The sequence below is a fragment of the Corvus hawaiiensis genome, chromosome 10 (assembly GCF_020740725.1).
Source record: "Corvus hawaiiensis isolate bCorHaw1 chromosome 10, bCorHaw1.pri.cur, whole genome shotgun sequence".
Classification (NCBI taxonomy): Eukaryota; Metazoa; Chordata; class Aves; order Passeriformes; family Corvidae; genus Corvus; species Corvus hawaiiensis.
The window spans coordinates 24,793,355-24,813,020 of NC_063222.1; the positions used below are offsets into that span (position 1 = coordinate 24,793,355).

The 19,666-nt window shown below is 48.9% G+C and overlaps 1 protein-coding gene across 9 annotated transcripts in view; it reads left to right on the forward strand.

Moving 5' to 3' along the window:
• MECOM (MDS1 and EVI1 complex locus) overlaps nt 1-19,666 on the forward strand; it is a 329,864-nt gene that overhangs the window by 273,734 nt on the left and 36,464 nt on the right. For 6 of the 9 annotated variants that reach the window (XM_048314516.1, XM_048314517.1, XM_048314518.1 and 3 more), the window contains exon 3: nt 9,286-9,420. In XM_048314516.1, the coding sequence (XP_048170473.1) occupies nt 9,286-9,420 (135 nt within the window). Of the gene's footprint in view, nt 1-7,144; nt 7,260-7,516; nt 7,699-8,348; nt 8,463-9,285; nt 9,421-19,666 lie in introns of those variants that run through there. The other 3 variants (XM_048314521.1, XM_048314523.1, XM_048314522.1) reach the window with 3 other exon arrangements.

The following is a 19,666-nucleotide window of genomic DNA, read 5'->3' on the forward strand; positions in this document are numbered from 1 at the left end:
AAATCCGCCACAAGGATACGCTGATGTTCACAGCTATTTCATTAATAACCCATTGTGATCCATGGGTTATAGGACAGGTTTATTTGGACATCTGCATCAAATATATTCTCCCCCCTCCCTTCCCCAAATTTTCCTGATGAGCAAAATCTTTTTACAGCAAACCAGGTTGCTCTCAGGGTAAGATTTTTCCAAATGCATCAGGCACCTTTGCCCATGTGTGACTAATTTATGTGGAGTAGCACTTCTGCACGCCCAGGTGGGCTGCTGTGCACGCACCGGGCCAGTTAAGCATTTACTGCTCAGGACCCTGAGCACAGCCAGGGTGGGGGACATGAAGGGCTCTGCCTGCCCATGGTGGGGAGCCTGAGTCACTCACAGGGCACCATGGCCCGAATACTTTATGGCATAATCCCAGGGAGATTGCCCAAGTATGGGATAAGGATCAACTTTGCATGTTCCTCCACCAGCTGAATAAATTAACATTCCTGAATTTCAGTCCCTGGATTTATCTACCAAGCATGACTTGAACCGTTGATGGGGATTTTAACCTATTTATAGTTTCATAACAAGCCCATAACAAAAAATTCTCCCTCTCCTACCCACATGTAAATAATGTTTAACACTACTGTCAGGGTTTGGCAAGGCAGTGATGTTTTGGAGGCACCGTGCTTCCTCAGCCTGCCTTTAGCAGGGCATCTCTCTACTTGTAGGCAAGTGCCTTGCAATAGGAGGAGGATTAATCATTGCTGTTAGAGCCTTTTCTTTACTCCACAGCCTTTTCTTCCCGGGGATGATGAGTTAATTCAGCTGGAACAATGTTAGTTCATCAAGTTTTGTGGTTTAGCTGAAAATCGAATGGCAGTAATTTCATATGGCAACTGATTTAATGCCCATTTAGTTCAGGTTTTAGACAACTCTGGTCGATGATCACAATGGGTTTAATATGAAACATAGGAGGGATGAAACTGTAACGTTGGTGCTTTCAGTCAGGTTTTCTTCCCTGCTGTAGAGCTGGTTGTGTTGGCTGTGTGCACGTGTGTTTCTGTGTGTAGGATGTGCATCCACTTCTTCCGAACCTCCCCTAGAACCATCCACACAGGTGACACTTAAAATAGCAAATGCAAACCTGAAAATTTTAACATGAGTGTTTGACTTTTTATTGGGTGATAAATTGCTTCTTACTCTTATAAAGTCCACAGGTGTTTATGCCTACTCTCGCACGCCTAGTTAAAACTTTGGCTACAACAGGAATGCTTTGAAAATAGCCAGTCACTCCTAAAATTTATTATTAAAATAGAATTAGCTGTTATGCATCACATTAATTCTTGCTGTGTAAAGTTCTGTTGTTTAACCCCTTCAGTCTCCTTTGGCCTGGCATTTTCCCTGCTTCCACATTTTCTTCTCCATCCTTTTGGCTTGCAAATTCAGTTTTCAGATCAGGGATAGTGCCTAAACCCAAATGGTTCCCCAGGACTTGCTGCCACACACCCTCCTTGCATGGCTCTTCACATGCCATGAGGGCTCTGGGACTGGAAGTAGTCTTCCAAAGCAGGTCCTCAGATTATTTGTCAAATGAGAAGGCTTGAAAATTAAAACATTGGAAGAAATGGAAGGTTAATTGAACCTTGTTGAATTCTTATGCACATACAAAGGAAGTCTGCAAAATCCTTGTACTGTGCTTCCTACCTCCTGGATACTCAGGGATTATTTCCTAGGGATCTTCCATTTTTAGGGCAGCTTCTGCCAAAAGTTGTGTTTTCAGGCAGCGAAGCAGCAGCTACATCATGTGGGAGCCTCTGGCCACCCCATGTGGAGCCTCTGTTGGCTTCATGGGTCCCACTGCTCCATTTCCAGATGAGCATATTGCGGGAAAGCAGGAGTGAGTACAAACATTAAGGATTTACTCAGTTCTATTTCAACAAGGATGAATAAGAGAGTGATAAAAAGCCCTGAAAACAGGAGCATTTTTGGTCATATTGGTAGGATTTGGAGGGCCATGCTCAAGGTCTTTCACTCTCTGGATGGTTAAGAAAGAAAAGAGCCTTCCAGGCTGCCCAGCACACGGGAAAATGCAGAACAAGGGCATCGCCAATGGAATTTCCCAGATTCTCCAGGATTTTGGCTTCCTTTCAAAACACGAGAAGGTGAAGCACAGGAAAATACAGCTTCTGAGTGGACAGGTCTGACAAGTCAGCCTTGCCTTGCCCTGCCCTGGCTCTCATAGGTGCTAAGACAAGCTGGCTAATATGTGTTTCTCCCTGGATTTTTACCATAGCCACAGTCATGCCAGATTCATCCGGCAGGGACTGTCTCACCCTGTGGGTACAGTAACCTCGAGTGTGAAAATGGCCCAGGCTGGATTTGGAGGCTTGCAGACTCTTCTGTAATGGAAGTAATGAACACTCCAGAGGAAAACAGCAACAGTCCTCAGCATCCAGCGCCACAGCACGTGCCTTGGCAGGGAAAGCTAGGGAAAGGTTTGGAGAGGAAAGCATTGCAAGGAGTGTGCTCACAGCAGGGGGGTGGACATGTAGCACTGCATCCCTCAGCACCAAATTTTGGGGGGTGCTGCAAGGGCCATGGTTTGTTTGAAGCACGGCAAACATCTTGTCCTGCCATGAGGAAGGGTGTCTACAGGATTTCCTCCCCAGACAGGAGTAAAATCTTCCAGAAAACTCCTTCCCACCAGGCAGCCCCTGCTCGAGGAGTGTGGGTACCACCAGCTGTGATGGCACCCACACCCACCCTCGCCTTTAGGATGTGATGGAGATGCTGGCACACTTGGGTACAGGACATGAGGGCACTGGTCTGCTGGGATCACTCACACCAGGATGAGAATACAGGGTTGGGCTGTCAAGCTCAGATTGGGATATGAAGGAACATGCTATTATCGAGCTCAGATTTTAATGGGAGAGAAAAAGTAGAGCTTTTCTGCTCAGTATTTGGGTAGTTTGGCTTCTGCCAGTAGCAGCCGTGTGCTGTTACAGACCATAAGAGGGGGTGCAGCACTGCTTTTGGGAGCACAGGGATGGCTTCACCCACACCTGGACCCCAACATTGCCAGGGACACTCATGTGTCTCTACCGTGTATCCACCCTGCGTCAGCACCGTGCATTCCCAATGGATTGTGCTGTGATTGCTCAGCAGTCGCGGAGAGCAGACCAACACATTCTCTGCCTCTGTGCACGGCTGGGGCTGCATGTGCTCTGCAGCTCCCCAAGCACAGCTCCGTCCCCACAGGAATGGCAGAGGTCCTTCAACTTTTTTATTGCCTGCACATGCACCACTGTAATATTTTTGCAAGGATGCAGGGTCGGGTTTTTTTTCCCTGAAGGCAGTTGGTATTTTTTTGGGGGGGTGGGGGGTGGGGTGTGTGTTTTTCTGCACACCCTTCATTTCACACTGGCAAATGTCCCGCTCTGCCTGGCTATGGTAGGGGATGGGGGGAGGTCAGCTGTGGGGTCCCTGACTCAGCTGGAGGTTCCAGGCTTTGCTGCCAAAAGGAGACCCCCTCCACTGGTGGGGTGAGCTCCAGGGATCCCTGGAGCCCTGCACTGCCCCGGGGAAGGGGGTGCGGGGCACAGCACTGATCCCCCTGCATCCCACAGCCAGGCTGGGGGGAGGAAACCCACCCTCCAGCAGTGCCGGCAAAGCCAGTCTGACCCGAGCAAATGAAAATAATCAAAAGTAATTAGAAGCGTGCTGGACTGCTCCTCAGAGATCTGTGCGAGAGAATAAACATGCCGGAGCCCTCCGAGCCACTGCAAAGGCCCATGTCTGAGCTGTTAGGTGCCCTGACCTTGTCCACATAAAGACGTGATTTATGAAGTGCAGGGCACAGCAGCAGGGCTTCTGTCTTCTCCAGGAGAACCAAATTACTGAGGTGGAGATTAACATGCTTTCAGTTGGGCTCATTTCCAGACCAAGGGAAATTTCTTATTTACATTTTTTTACCTTTAATTTTCTCCTCCTCGCCCTCACTTGCCTTTTGGGCTGGGAGGGATGAGCCGGGCAGCATGTGAGGGCAGGAGGGGCAGCAGGGACAGGGCACCGACGTGGGGGGCACTGCGATGCTCACTCCACTCCTTCGTCAATGGCTGGAAATTATCTGACTCTTCCCCCTGAAATCAGCAGCAACACTCGTGTTTTCACCTGATTTTATTTTTTTTCCAGGTTGATATCCACAACACGGGGTGGGAGGAATTGACATGCAGAAACTGTGTTGCCTTTCATTCCTGTTGTTGTTTCCCAGGTCTGTCCTGGAGCATTTGGATATGTCAGAAAGCCGTTGTTTTCTGTACGCTTGTTTCGCTTTGCTTTTCCTTTCTCTCTCCACATTAATGCACTCACCCAGTGTTTCAAACACTCACCGCAGTGTTAGTCAGGATGCTCAATGTTGTGTTTAGTCACCTTGAGGAGGTATATAACATTAAACCCCACTCACAAAGGTGGTTGTGGAGTGGCTTGTCTACAAACAGAAGGATAATATTAAGCCTAATATGAACATTTACGATATTTAAAAAATCACCAGTGACCTGTCTGATTTTCCCCCATTGTCCTCAGCAGCGTTTGGCCCCAGGAAGCCCATTAAATGTGGACAGTGCCGTTATTTCATCTGGCTGTGGCCGAGCTACTTTGCTTTGCTTTAATGATGTGCTGGAATGCACGATGCCCATAGGGTCTCCATTAGAAGAACTTTTACTTCTGGGACGACCATGAAGTTAAAGGCTTAAAAGAGGCATCAGTTTACAGCCTGGTGGGAATTACTAGCAGACTGGAGTGCTAACTCCTGACTGCTCCACTAATAGAGCAACTTGTTTTAAATAAACGATTGCCAACGGGGCCTTGTGGAAATATTTGGGCCTCTTGAAGCGCCCACCGAACCGTCCGAGGGGAGAGGGGAAAGGCGGCAAGAGATGTTTAGAAGATTGTCGCATGAAAGAAGAAACACATCGACGTGTGTTGATGTGTGTATCCACATCCCCGGGTCGGGATGTTGGAGGTCCCGACCGGCGGGCTGTTCCTTGACCCTCCGCGCCTCCCAGCCGCGAACCCCTCCGGCTCGGGGGCATGAGGCTTCCTCCCCCTCCTTCTCCTCTGGCCGCGCTGGGTTACAGCCGAACCGCTGGGAGCGCTGCATGAAGGGGAACTATCAAAAAAGGGATTTTCCCCCCAAAAAGGGGAGAGGCGGCCCCGCTCCCGCTGAGGGCGCGTCCCGCGGTGTCCCGGCGGCGAGCGCCACCCAGCGGCGGCGGGCGGCGCGGCGGCCGAGCCCGGGTGCGGGTGCGGGCCGGCCCCGCTCGGCTCCGCCGCGCTCCGCTGGTACCGGGAGCCCCTTTTGTTTACCCACCGGCGTTTCCTCCCTTTGTGGCACGGCCGAGGGGGAGGGAAGGGGGGCTCCGGCTCCCTATCGGGGGCTCTGATCAGGCCGATGGGCTCGAGCAATCAGTTTCCCAGATTACTTGTATTTAATACACAATGCATCATAAAGCAAATCCCTCATCCTGACAGGGAGAAAATAGAACAGCTCATAGCGCGAGCCGGGCCAATTTATGGCTAAATTAAAAAAAAAAAAAAAGAAAAAAAAAAGAAAAGGAAAAAAAGAGGGAGAGAGAGAGAAAAAAAAAAAAGAAGGGAAAAAAATCCCCAACAATGGGGAGCGGAGGGAGGGCAGGAACCCACGGCCCCGCACACCGGGCGGGCGCCGGTTCCCAGGCCCGGGCGCTCTGGGAATCTCCCACCGGGTTTTTTGAGGTTATTGACAAAGGAATTTTTTTTTCTTTTCTTTTTTTTTTTTTTTTTTTTTTTTTTCCCTGTCCTACCTACCACCACTGCGTGCTGGTTTTTTTTGTTTGGGTTTTTTTTTTTTTCCCCATCTCTCTCCCCTCGGACAATAGCCATTATCTGAGCTAACAGGTCAATGTCACAGATAACGGGCCGCTGAGACGAATCCATCAGCATCTCCTGTCACCCGGATTCTCGCCCTCCCCCCCCGCTCTCCTTCCCCGGCCCCTCTTGGCCCCCCAGGGAAGAAAAATTCACTTTTAGTCTGAAAAATACATCTGCACTTAAAAAAAAAAAAAAAAAAAAGTGGGTGGCACTTCTGGATGGTGCAATAAAAGATACAGCTCAGCCCTCTTAATTTTTTTTTCCCCTGCTCTCTTCCAAAAGCACGTATACGAGGATCTCGCCGTAGTGAGCCCGGGCTGTTCCAAACTTTGCGGACGTTTGCGGCTTTGCGGCGCGGTTGGATTTCGGGTCCGCTTGTAGCGCCGGGAGAGCCCCGAGCCGGGGGGGCTGCGCTGCCCCGCGGGAGGGAGAGGGAGCGGGCCCGGCCCCGCCGCCCCAGCCGGCAGGTAGAGCCCGGCCTCCCGCCGCTCCATTCATGGGATTCGTTACCAAAGAAATAAAGGGGGAAAAAAAAAAGAATCGTTTAGGAAGCGCCGGCAAACGGGGAGGTGGTTCAGCGGCACCAAACGGGGTCGTCGCGAAATTGGCCGGGAAAAAAAAGAAAAAAAAGAAGTTGCATTTCATCAAAAATCGTTATTAATAACCAGAGTGACACGATGACGGGAACAACTCGGGTAACGCGCCGGGCGCGCCGGCTCCCGGAGCGGCGGGAGCAGCCGTCGAGGCGAGCACGGCGCGGCTCCCGCTCGCCGCAGCCCCCGCTGCGGGGCGGCCGCGACGGCCGCTCCGGGCTATGGGCACCGGGGCGAGCGGCGACGGCGAATAAATAGAGGCGAGCGGCGAGGGCCCGAGGCACAGCGCACCGCCGGCCCCGGGCGGGGGATGCGTCCGGGGGGGGCTGGCGGGGGCCGCCCCCGCGGGCTGCCGGTGAGCCCCCGCGGCGGGGCCGCTCCTCCGCGACCTGGCGGTGACCCCCGGGCGCGGGGCCGCTGTCGCTTTAAGCGCGCCGGGAGCGCCGCCGCCGCCGCCCCGGACGGGGGGGCCGGGGAGGAGGGGGGGGGAAAAGGCGGCCGGAGCGGCCGGGGCTGCCCCGCTTTAAAGAGACAGTGCCCGAAAGGGGAGCGGCGGGAGGGCACGGCCCGACGGGGTGGGCGGGGAGGGGGGGCGGAGAGGGCCGCGCCGGGCCGGGCCGGGCCGGGCGCTGCCCGGGGGTGCGGCGGGGAAGCAGCGCCGCGGGCAGGCTGCGGGCGTGGGGAGGGGGAGAGCCGCCCGCCCGTCCGCCCTCCCACGCGCACTCACTTTTCTCCCATCCCCGGCGGAGAAGTGAAAGAAGTTTGTTTTGTTGAGCGGTGCGTGGTGGGGTTTGTTGTTGTTATTTTTCTTTTTCCTTTTTTTTTCCCCTTTCCTTTCCCTGAAGAGGCTTGTGTGAGTTTGGGGTGGGTTTTTTTTTCCCCCCTTCCTCCCCCTTCCCCGATAACTTTTTTCGCGCACACTCCCCCCCAAAGCCAGCCGATAAGACCAGGAGGGGCCGAAAGGGGACGGTGATGGCGAGCCGGCAGGAACCCGCCGAGCTCCGCCGCCGCTGAGCCCTCCGGGGCCAGCAGCCCCCGCCCGGGCCCGCCGCCCCCCGCACATGGTGGAGCGCCCCGCGCCGCGTCCGCCGCTGCCCCGGACCCCGACGGCCGCGGCCTCCGCTCGTGTTTAACGCCGAGATGTTGCTTCCAGCCGCCTGAAGGATATTTGTCCCTGTCCCCCCTCCCTGTCCCCGCGGGCTCCTGGCGACACAAGGTAAGAGCGGCGAGCGCGGCGGCGGCGCTGCCACGGCCCCGCGGGACGGGGCCGCTTTGCCCCGTCAGTGCCGCCGCGCCGCCGGCCCCGGGGCAGACCCCAGACGCCGGGGAGTGCGGGTTGAGGCCCCTTTCCCTCCTTGGGGGTTTCTCTGAAAGACAAAATTAAACATCCCGTTCCCAAGAGCAGCCGGAGGTGCGGGCGGCGGGGCAGCGTGCGCGCCCGCGGGGGCCGATCTCGCCTGGCGCGGCCGCGGGGCGCGTGAGTCTGCGGGGTTTGGGTGCCTCCGGACCGGGGTTGAGGTTTTCCACCGTCTTGTTTGGAGGTGGGGGGAAGAGCCGGCTGCGGCGCGGCGATGCTCGGCAGCCCCGCGGGCTGCGCGCACCCACCGCACCCCCCACCCCACGGCCGGGCCCGATCCCGGCCCCGGGGGGCGCGGGGATGACCGGGGCAGCCCCCGTGGGGACAGCGCGTCCCGCGGGGCGCGTTCAGGGACCGCCGAGAGCCCTAGCAGGGACTTTCGTGGGCTCCCGGTGACCGGGCACCGGCAGCGCCGGCCCGGCCGCGGCTCCACGCGCTCCCCAGCGGGGCACAGCCTCCCTCGCCCTTCGCCTTTCGTTTGGGGCGTTTAAGGTTGTTTCCTTTATTTTGCTGGTGAAATGGGGTGGCTGCTGCCGGTGCCAAGCCGAAGAAGTTACAATTTAGCAGTCAGCTCCCTGGGATGCTGTGGGAAGTTTGAGATAGGCCGATGGTAGAGCTTGCAGGTAATGATATTCAGTCCGCTGTAATGATTAGTAATTTGTCATAATATTAGAATAGAACATCGTCTTTAGCTTGTCCACGAGCAGTCTCATTATATTTGTTTATTGTCTGCATAATTGGAACTATTTATTGGTGTGTATTGAATACTGCCACGGTTTGCATGAGTGTTTACATTGTTTTTCATTTATTCTCTTTATTTTGACATAAGGAGTTCTATTATTTGCTTCGATTAAGGGGAGGGATTTAAGTGTTGCACAGGACTGTTCGGGAAGTGTAATATTAAAACAAGATAAATAACTCTGCTAACCAGATAGAGTTTGGTTCAGAGCAACAAATATGAAAATTCTAAATGAGTGCTGCAATCAATGTAAATCCTGAAACAAAACAGAAACCTTAAATGAAGCCAACACCATCGATTTTAATATTTTTTGTTATATTCCTGTCAGAGTCCTATTTAATTAAAATCATAATTTCAAACATAGTCATTGATGAATGCATAGAAAATCAGGTCCCTCTTAAATTAACATAGTGTTTCATTGCAATAATTAGACAACATTTTGATTACATGTAAATATTTGCCAAGACATTTTTCAGAACATTTATTGTCTTTTTATTATTGTGTATACATTCTGACAGTTTCCAAAAAAAATCTCAGCAGGAAAACATACTTGTGAATAAACACACTATTATTGTTACTATTATTACTATTACTATTATTATTATTAATGTTATTCACTTCTTTATCTGGAAACCTGTGATTTATCTTTTGATTAGAATACTCAGCCAGCAACAGAAAGATTTACTCTTTCGTATTCTTTTTTTTAGATCTTGGATGAGTTTTGCAATGTGAAGTTCTGCATAGATGCCAGTCAACCAGATGTAGGAAACTGGCTCAAATATATCAAGTTTGCTGGATGCTACAATCAGCACAACCTTGTTGCATGTCAAATAAATGATCAGGTACGTGGTGTTCACTTTCTGGACTTACTTTTTTAAGGAACTTTAAGGTGTCAATGGCAAAAAAACCCCCCAGCAATTCACAACAGCTTTTGGCCTGTTTGCTGTTATGGCAAAAGATAAGGTACAGATGGGAAATGCAGAATGGAATAATTTCGATTTTGGGCGACAGAAAATACAGATTTTCTTTTTTCCATATTGTTGTTCAATTCATAAATGATTTTTTTTTGTCTAATATCTGATAAAATTCAGGACTACTGTCTAAGGGATACAAAGCCATTACGTGTTGATTTTGAATTAGGAGCATTTTCTGGCTCCTGTTGCAGTCCACTTGGATTGCTATGTTAAATCGTTGGGTTGGTTGGAAGCTGTAACGTGAATTTAATGGAAAGAGTGGAGGAGAGGACACAAAAGTGATAATGTTACTAGTGCATGTGAGGGGCTTTGGATTCGAATGCACACGTGCATGGATATTATTGTGCCTTCCCATACACTTTGCTGGAACTCGTAGTACTTACATGCTGAATCAGGGTCTTTGGTCGTTTTCTTTTTATTTTCATTTATTGCACTTAAATACACTTTTTGTTGGGCTGAAACATTATTTATCTTTGTGTTTTGGAAAAAGGGCTGGGATAGGCAGAGGAAGAATGCAGTGAAGCATTTTGTTTTCAATTATGCTGATGAGTTATTAGGTGTTTTCTAAATCAGGGTTTGCTTTTGTCTGTGGATAACACAGGCCATTATGAAATATTTTAATGGGCAAAGTTAGGTTGAGGAAGCTTTGCTTCTTTAAAGTATCTGAAATAGTGAAGCAACAACTAATTGTGAATTCTTGTTTCCAATTTAAACTTCGCTACCTGCAACGTAGGATTCAATTCATTTAATCAGTGTTTCATTTTTCACCACTTAATTAACTGCATCAGGTGAATGTTAAAGATTATCTTTAGCTGATTTAATTGCCTTGACAGTATTGAAAGAAGAATCACAACCAGACACAAAGCTTCAATTAGAAATCATTCTTTCTAATCAAATTCCTTACGTGTAGGAAATGAATGTGAGGGAGCCTACTATTTCCAGCCTAGTGCTATGTATTTCACTCGTGTGAGATAGCTGATTAAAACTGGGTTAAATAACTTTCTCAGAAACTACGAGAGAAGATCTTTTCAATTTCCAACTTCTACAGTTCAGCCCTGAGCACATAGAGCATAGAATGAGCCAGCAGACCGAGAGATAATTTTTTTTTTATACAGCAGCTGGTTTAACTAAAGAAACCATGAGGGTTATTAGTAAAAGCAAGTTACGTTTTCCAAGTTGAAATACGCTTTGTGCTGAAAAGCAATGAATTCTCGCCATGCAGAGCATTTATGGAACAGTGATAGGAAAAGGAAACTATGTAGATTAATTGAAGCACCAAATTCAAATATTTTACATAGAGCAGGAGCTGGTGTAGGTAGGAAAGATCAGAAGTGGAATCACATGCATTGGTCAAAGCAACTTACTGTCCTTGGGTCGGTGTTGGAGATCTGGAGCTGAAAGTGCAGGCGAGGCTGACCCATCAGCATCTCCCTCTGAACGCAGACAAACACCCGCACTTTGACGTTTTTGGAAGGAAAGCTATGGCGCTTTTAACTTTCTCTTTTTTTAGTGTTTACATTTCTGACATTTGGTAATGGTGGCTGTACTGCTGCCAATAATTCCCTTCATTCACTGGAGACTTGTTATTTATTTTGCACAGTATCATGCTGTTCATAATTCCATATTTTTATAGCTTTTTGTTGCTGAGATTTGCAAATTAAGATTTGGTTGTCTTTCAAGTAGCATGTTGTGATCTGGGTGCTGTCAGCAAGAGATTGTTGTTCCTTTGGCCCTCTGGAAATGCTGCACATTTACCCACAAATCGTCCGCGTACTCCAACGTTTTATGACCAGAGCCTAAAAAGTTAATGCTAAAAATGTGCTCTCGAATCTTAAAGCAAGAAAGTCTCTCTAACAGCTCCTCCTTCTGCTTTCTTCTGGCACAAGCTCACCAGAGGTAATATAAAATATAATGGGAAGGCAAACTGGGAAATTGACGTTACGTGGCCAAAAGTGTGCGTGTACGAGGAGTGACAAATACAAGTCAGGGCTGAGTGTGCACATATAGACTGTGTGGGGCTGCCTGGGGTCACTCGGCCTCAATAGCTCCTGGAAAAATGGGGGAAAAAAAGAAAAAGAAGGTAATAAAAAGGGAAAGTAAAAGTATGGTGAAACTGAGGACGTGTGTCAGTGGTTGTAGCTAGAGCTGGAGGGCAGAGGCGATGCAGCCCAGCTGGTACAGGACACCCCAGCTCAGCTGGAGCCACAGCCAGTGCTGGCTGCAGGTGTGGGGGGACACCCCAGTTCTTCCTGCCTCCCCCAGGAACACAAAGCACCTCAGTAACCCTGGTTGCACAGGGAGCATCTGCACTGCAGAGACACCTCTCACTCCCGAGCCACAGACACTCGATCAGCAGTAATTGTTCACCTCTAATTGCTTCAACTCATCTGTAAAATTCACAAGCAAACATTGGGCTGTACCTGAGAAGGTAAAAGATCTTGCCAGGGCTCCCAGCCTCATGCTGCCCACAAGTTTATAGTACTAAATTCAAGCTTGACTGACAGACAGGTATGGTTCCCAGACTGCTCGAGGCAGGATTGAGATGAACTCAGGGCGGTGTGTAATCTGGTTGCTCTGCTATGTTCTACCTGCTGTATTTAACTAAAAGAGGGAAAGAAAAACACTTTTTTGTCATTTTCTCTCTTAGAGTTTTTTCAGAGACATACCACCCCACCCCCTGACTCACGGCTGAGGTTAGGTTTCATCACTTAGGATCAACTTTACAAAAGGCCTGGGCTCTTTCTTATGACTGTATAAATGAGCTTTGCTGAGATGAACAGCTCGATAATGGTGGGATGCAGTCAAAACATGCATGCTGGATGCAACTCATGTTTCATTTGATTGCAGCTGGAGTAGGGTTTAAAAGCATTTTTTTTACTTATTTTTTTTAAATTTTAAATGAGATCGATCTAGGACTTCTTTTTGCTGTCTTACTATTATCTCCTGTCACACCCAATCTAACCTGAACATATGTAATTTTAGGTGTATATCAATAATAAAATTCCACAAGCAGGGCACTCAGTTTTTTTCTTTTCCCCAACGAGACTACAGTGTGTGCAGAGCTGCAGAGAGTCTTGTCACTGTTCTTGCCCTGGAATGTGTTTTTTTCAGCTCAGAGTCAATTTAGGATTCTAGAGCAGTTTCTGCTAACTTGGACGACTCCTCTCTGTTATCATTAAATATCTATTGGTTCAACTTTTTAATGACTGCAGAATGATTGGCTCTGTTAGGGTTTCTGGCAGTTCTGTCAACCCAGTAAAAGCGTTATTTTTAAAGATGTATGTTAATGAAAGTGCAGTTGCAAATCCAGCAGTGACTATGGTAGTGGCATGGCCAGGGGCTGTCACACATTCCAGGCTGAGATCACGGTCACCTTCAAACTACAATTTTTTTTTTTTTTTTTAACTTTTTTATTTTTAGAAACAATGTTGGTAGCTGTGGAAGTTAAAACCCCTGAATACTGTTTTTATCTTGCTCATTGCTTGCAGAGTTCTGACAGTGATACAGCCACATAGTGCTGTGAAACTGCCCTGAGCTTCCAGGTCTCTTTCCCCCCAAAAAAGCAGCTCTTGAAGAGTCTCCTTGGTTTATCCATGGAAAACTCAGAGTTACTCAAGATCACTTTACTGAGGTTTTAGATTGCTGTGCGTGCTGAAAGAGGTTTTTGGTGGGTTTTTATGTGTTTGTTTTGTTTCCTTGCCTTATACTCAAGTACATGCCACTGCAAAGGGAGCAAAACCAGTAGTATCACACTCTTAACAACGTGCCCGATGTCAGTGATATAAACTTACAGGAGTGAACCTGCTGCTGTAGGTTCCACCAGATCTGATCCCACCTTACACGTTTTACAAACTTTTTTAATCTGCAGGCACAGCTTCATGTTTCAGGTTTTACGGCTGCGGCCCCCTGTCCATGGCGGGCAGGGGCTCCTTGCACAGCCACCTGCAAAAGTTGTGTATTTAAGGAATAGTTTTGAGGCTTTGTTGTCAGAGAGTGAAATTAAGGTTTTGGCTGTTGTGGGTCGGGAGGGCACACACACGCTGAGCTCATACGGGGCCCTGTTCTGCCATGATTCTTCCTATGAGTTGTTGGTTATTAAGCAAATAAAGCTTAATCCAGGTCCCACTGAAAATCTGTCTCCAGTGGAGCAGGGATGTTTTAGCTTGGGGCTGGTGGAATGAGGAGCTGCTGCTCAGTGGTGATTTTCCACTTGCTGCAGTTAGAGCTGAGGCTGTGGGTGAAATTCCTGCCTGGGCTTTATGACTGCCTGTGTTATCTGGAATTTGATGCACTGGTGGTGTTACCACTCTCAGCATTGGACTGTCCTGATGTGACCTGAAATAAACTGTTTAGAACCAAACCTAGCAAATAGTTGTTGCCGTTTCTGTAAAGTGATGAGGTTCTTGTTGATGATTCATGGTTAATAAAAGTGATAAGGCGTTTTTTGTGATGAGGGCTGTCAAATCCTACTCACCTGCATGTTAAAGTATAGAGAATTATGGACAGCCACAGAGCCAGGACAAGACCGCACCTTGCTTGACATTGGTGTGGTTCATTAATGGAGTTTCATGGGTGTTAGAGGACAACTGAGTGATTAGCTCAGCTCAGGAGAACAGGTGGGTGACAGAAGTTGGGGTCTGGTGTTAGTGGTTGGTGACCCCCAAGGAAGAGGTTCTGCAGGACCAGAGCAGCTCAGATGAACCAGGGCTTTCACAGAAGCTGAAATTCACCAACAGTGGAAGACCTGAGTGGCACTGGGGAGGGAGGTGGCCTGCAGCCCCCCAAGATGCTGTAAAGGGTGCCCTGCAGAGAGGCATCCTGCAGGGATGCACCCTTCTTATGTTGGGGAGAGGAGGCACCTTTTGCCTCAGAAGGTGGAAAAATGGGGACTCCTGGAGCATCCTTACTCCAGCCCTTCCTGCATGGAGATTTTGGGGCATTCTGGAAGTGAAGAAGGAAAGGATTCACAGCCCTGGTGGGAAGGGGGAAGGGGAGCATCCTCTCTCCCCACCAGGCTCCCACTCGTGCCCCTGCAGCCCCTTGCACGCAGTGACTTGCTGAATTTCACCTCTGGATTTTTGCTGAAGTTTTCTTTGGGCCCAGTACAGCTCCCAGGCAGGACTCCTCTACCTTAGCTCTTGAAAAAACTCCAGTTCATTTCAATTTATCATTTGCCCGAGTATAGCAAAAAGAACCTGGCTCAGGTTTCATCACACAGCTCTCCAGCTGCAATGGTTGTTCATCATGGGAGCTAAAATTGAAGCTATATTGTTTGGACCTTTTTCTTTCTTGTTTTTTCCCGTCAAACTCTTGATTATGGCTTGTTGCGAAGTTGTGTATCTGTTTGTCCTTCTCATTTTTCTGGCGGGCATAATTCCTGATTTTGATGGAGCTCCTTGGACATAATGCTCATTATTACTCTTGGACATTTAATTTGTTTCACTTTTCAAGCGAGTTCCACTCTTGCTCTGAAGCAGTGTGGAGGTGGATGCCAGCTGGCAGCATGCACGCTGCCTCTTGGGGCACATTCCCCAAAGGAACTGGGAGATGAGGCTGCCTTGCATGGGGTGGATGTACCCATGGAATGTGATCCACTGAGTGCTGGATGTGGGTGCTGGTGGGGCTCGCCAGGGAGCAATGGGGTCTTCTATTCCATCCCACCATCCCAAGCAGAGTGGGTCCTCCTGCTTGCACCAGTGTGGGGCAGGACAGAATCGCTGAGTGCATCCCCTGTGGTGGGAGCTGTGAGATCAGCATGTGGCCTGGGGGTTAAAGTACAAATCGCACCGACTTGGAGCAGCACTTCTTACCTGCCCTAAAAATCTGAATTTCCCAGACAGTTCTGGGGCATGTGTGATGTTTTCCAAAGCTTTAGGCAGGAATAAAGGGTTTAGTTAGATGCAGCTAACACAGCCCCTCTTTGGGGCACGACAAACGTGTGCATGGCAGTTCCTGCCTCCGCTCGCACTCAATGACGGAGTTGTCGCTTTTCCCCCCAAAACTTTAACTTCAGTTAACCCCTCGTGGTTCTGGGGGATGCTGATGGGAGCAGAGGGGGGTCCAGGCAGGGTGGTGTGGGGCTGGCAGGGGCAGAGGGATGGCTGGGGTGCTTCAAAGCACACGGGCTCAGCGGCCGAGCGCGGCCCCAGCCGAGCTCGCGGGGAGTGCGTTTTGCTATTATTTCAATTATTACAACTTCCTGAATAGGTCGAAGGTCGTTCATAATTCACGCTTCTGTCATCTTTACACATGCCAAATGCAGTCTATTAAGCATAAATAAAATTTCAAGTGCCTGACCAGGAAAAGTAAACTGGGATTCATAACAATGAGGCCTTATTCATCCATTTAAAAGTACATTGTGTGTGTTCCTTTTTTTCCCCCCTCCCCTTTCCCTTTATGGCTTTGCAGTTTGGGAGCTTTTATTTCTGCTCGGTAGCACAGATCTCTGACCTGCAGTGTGGGCAGGCACAGAGCGCTGATGAGCCAGGCCTCCCCCAGCTTCTCCCTACCTTGGACCCCCTGAACTTTGAAAGTGTTTCCAGACCTGAATCCGATTTTGCTCTTCCTACATAAACTGCAGTCACACACCGCTGATCCCAGGGCATGTGAAATGTGCATCTGGACTTTGCTTTTGTTTCCCCCCCCCTCCTCTGGTTGTTCCTCTCTGTGCAGAAGCTCTTCCTATACTTGATCTCAAGGCAGACCAGTGCAGGTTAACCCAAAAAAGCTGGTTAATGGAACAGGCTCAGTCAGCTGGAGAAGTGATAGCCAGAAAATTGAAACCTTTCACTAACTACAGTAGAGTCAGGACTGTGGCCCAGAAATCTTCAAGCTTTGCAATTGAAAAATCCACTTATTTTATGTTAACGTTTCCTAATACAAAAAATACTGCCTGTGGTAGAGGTACTGTTGCAAAACACGGGCAGCCCAGGGTTGGCATGCAGAGCTGGGGGGAATTTGTGAGATTCCTCATCTGGGGGTTTCAGGACTCCCTCACTCCCTGCCCTCAGTCAGCTGCTGCTGCTGCTGCTGCCTCAAAATTCAGGTAATGTGGTTCATTTCAACAGTTGGATTCTTGCTTTTTCCCAAACAGGATAATTCCACAAGGTTTTAGGTGGGAAGAGTGAGAAAAAAAAGCTCTTCATGAGAAGTAATAAGGACAGCTCTTAAAATCAGAATAAATTTACCTGCACGATCGTTTTGGCTTAAACTTCAATATGTTTTATTTTAGATTCTCACTGAAATGCAGATTGATGTATAAACTGTTAATGCAGGTGAATTTTTTCTGTACATATAGAAATTTTAAAAACTGTTTTTAATAATAATTAAAGTTAGTATTCCAATAATGTGAAAATGCCAGATCAGGAAATCTGTTACTTGGCCTTTGTTTTGGAGAAAGTTAGGTCTGAGATGCAAAATAAAGAAACATTACTCGACTTAAAACGTGGAGTTTTTTGAAACACCCATCTTGTCTCCCTGCTGAGGGACAGAGAGGCTGGCCAGCCTGTTTCTGATAGGTAGTTGGATCATCTCTGCTATTTTTAAATAGCAATGCAGACAAGACAACTCACTGCAGAGTCTGCTCCCTGTTCAGGGATGTGTCCCACAGCTGCAGGAAAGATGCTGCATCGTCCTGGGCTTCCCCAAGAGAAATGATGCTCCCCAGCACAGCGCTTGTGAACAAGACCTTCTTTATGTCCCAGTCCATGTGTCCTCACTTTGCAATGAGAGGTGAAAAGGTCTATCCAAGCACCTTTGATGGGACAGGGAAAATAGCAGAGAAGGCTTCGCTGTGGTTCTTGTTCACTCATTGGTGTGGATGCACCACCGACCAGGGAAGAACAGCTGTGTTTACCTGACTGGGACACAAAACCTAGGAGCAGAAGCAAGTCCTGGGCAGAGCAGAGGCTTTGGCACAGTCCCTCTGGGATGGTGGAAGTCCTTCCCGGCTGTGTGGTGGTCCTGCTCCTGCTTCCACCCCAACAGGGAGGTCTGCAGAAGTCTCTTCAGTCAGTGTGTATATATCATTATTTCACACATTATTTTCACCCCAAACCAGCCAGCAACTGGGTTGATCTTCCACAGATCCGACTGCAGCTTCCCTTTTAGATATGCAGAAGCCATTATACTTTGAAATTAAAAATCTATTTTTCAATACATTCATCATACAAAATGGAAAACCAAGCATTGCTTGCAGCAAATATTCACTGGATGTGACACTGTCATCAGCTTTATTTGCAAGAGGTAAAAGCTAGCTTCATTTAAATTTAAGTTTTGGCCTTTGATGAGATGAACTGTGTTGCCTCAGCGCAGCCCCAGCACACTGAAGCCCACCAGGAAGCCCTGCATCCTTTGGCACCAACAGTGGCATTGGATCCAGAGTGGATTGTGGTACCAGACATTTGCCTGGCTGCATGAGGAGTTATACATAGGGAAGTGCCATGGCTCTCTTGGCCTCCAAAATACTCCGTGGAGTCTGAAATCCCTTCGACAAGAGATACAAATGGGAAGCCCAAGCAGCCCAGGTTGGTGGTTCGATGAGGGTGGTGTGGGAGAGGAGGGAGGGTGGATCACACTGCCCATAAACTCCTTCTCCTGGTTTTTATGGGGAAAATTGGCCACAAGCAGGGGTTTGTGGCACTGGTACCTTGCACTTGATGTGTTTTGCCGGCACTTCTGTCACCTGGTGAGGGGTGAGCATCGGGGTGTGGGATGAGCGGCCCTGGCAGCCTGCACTGCTGCTCCCTGCACTGTTCTCTGGAGCGGCTTTTGGGACAAACTGAAGAAAAAAACCCCTAAATCTGAGGAAATGCATCCAAATTCGATATTTTTAGGTATTTAGCCCATATCCGTGGGCACAGCTTGCGCAGGCAGAAAGGATTAGGCTGTACGGCCACCTCCTGGAGGACATCGGTATGTGCTGGCTGCCGGTGGGTGACGGTCTGTGTGTGCCTGGGCAAGGAAAGCACCCACCATGGTTGACAGTCCACGTGTGACCGGGAAGGGAAAGCACCCACAAACCTCCAGACACCTGTCCCTACCTGTAACAAACTCGTCTATGTGACTTTGAGCACTGGAGGTGATTTGCTGCCTCTCTCCCCATGCACTGCAATGAGTGCTGAGAGTTAAGAGTTTGGGAGCAAACCCTTTAAAAATACGTTAGTCTGAGAAAATGCAAAGGCATCATTTTTTAGCATAGGAAACATAGCTGTCATGTGGTTTTGTTTAACAAGGCTCGAGGAAGTTACTAATATTTATTTGAGCTGCTTCGTGGAGCTTTTTAGTGCTCTTCACATTTCCTGCTGAGACAGAAAGCAGCCAGATGGATTTTGGGAATTTCCTCTCAGGAGAGGCTTGTAGTGCTGGCGTGCGCTTCCTCTGGTTCATGGACCCAAGGGAGGGTGTCCCCTTTGCCCACCCCCACAGTCTCCTGTCTCCCCCAAGGGCTCCTTCCCCAGGAGCATCACATGTATGACAGGACGAGTGTCACTGGCCAGGGCCACCACCAGCAGCTTTGGCTGCTCACGGTGTTTCTTCATCCAGGACTGATTTTTCCCTTGGTTTCCATTTGAAGCTAAGGAATAGCCAGGTGCACTGGTTCTTACAAGCTTCTCTCCTCACAGCTTTTTGGACTGTGTAGACAGTTGGAACAGGGGGCTGGATGCCTATGGCTTAACCAGCAGCATCTCCTCATGTCTGCTTTAGAATTATAGAAACATTAGGGTTGGAAAAGACATCTAAGATAATCGAGTCCAAGCATTAAAGTTACTTTAGTACCTTTTCCCAGTGCAACAGGAATTCCCTCGCTCACAAGGATCACTCAGGGATGTGTTTTATGGCTGCTCTGTACATGGGTTTGGTATAACTCAGCAGACAAGTTGCTGGTGATATCTGCAGTCATCACACAGCTCAGTTTGCAGCAGAGGCTGTTGAAAGCAGTTGTCCTTTTTATCCTCACAGAGCCCAAAACACAACAGCTTTGGGGCTGGAAGGAGCAGACCTGCCATGGTCAGTCAGCTCTTCTCCAGCAGTAGGATCATGAGCGGGCAGGCTCTGGCCATGAAGTCTGCAACACTCACCATCAGTGCTTGATGCTTCTTTGCCTGTTGTGGTG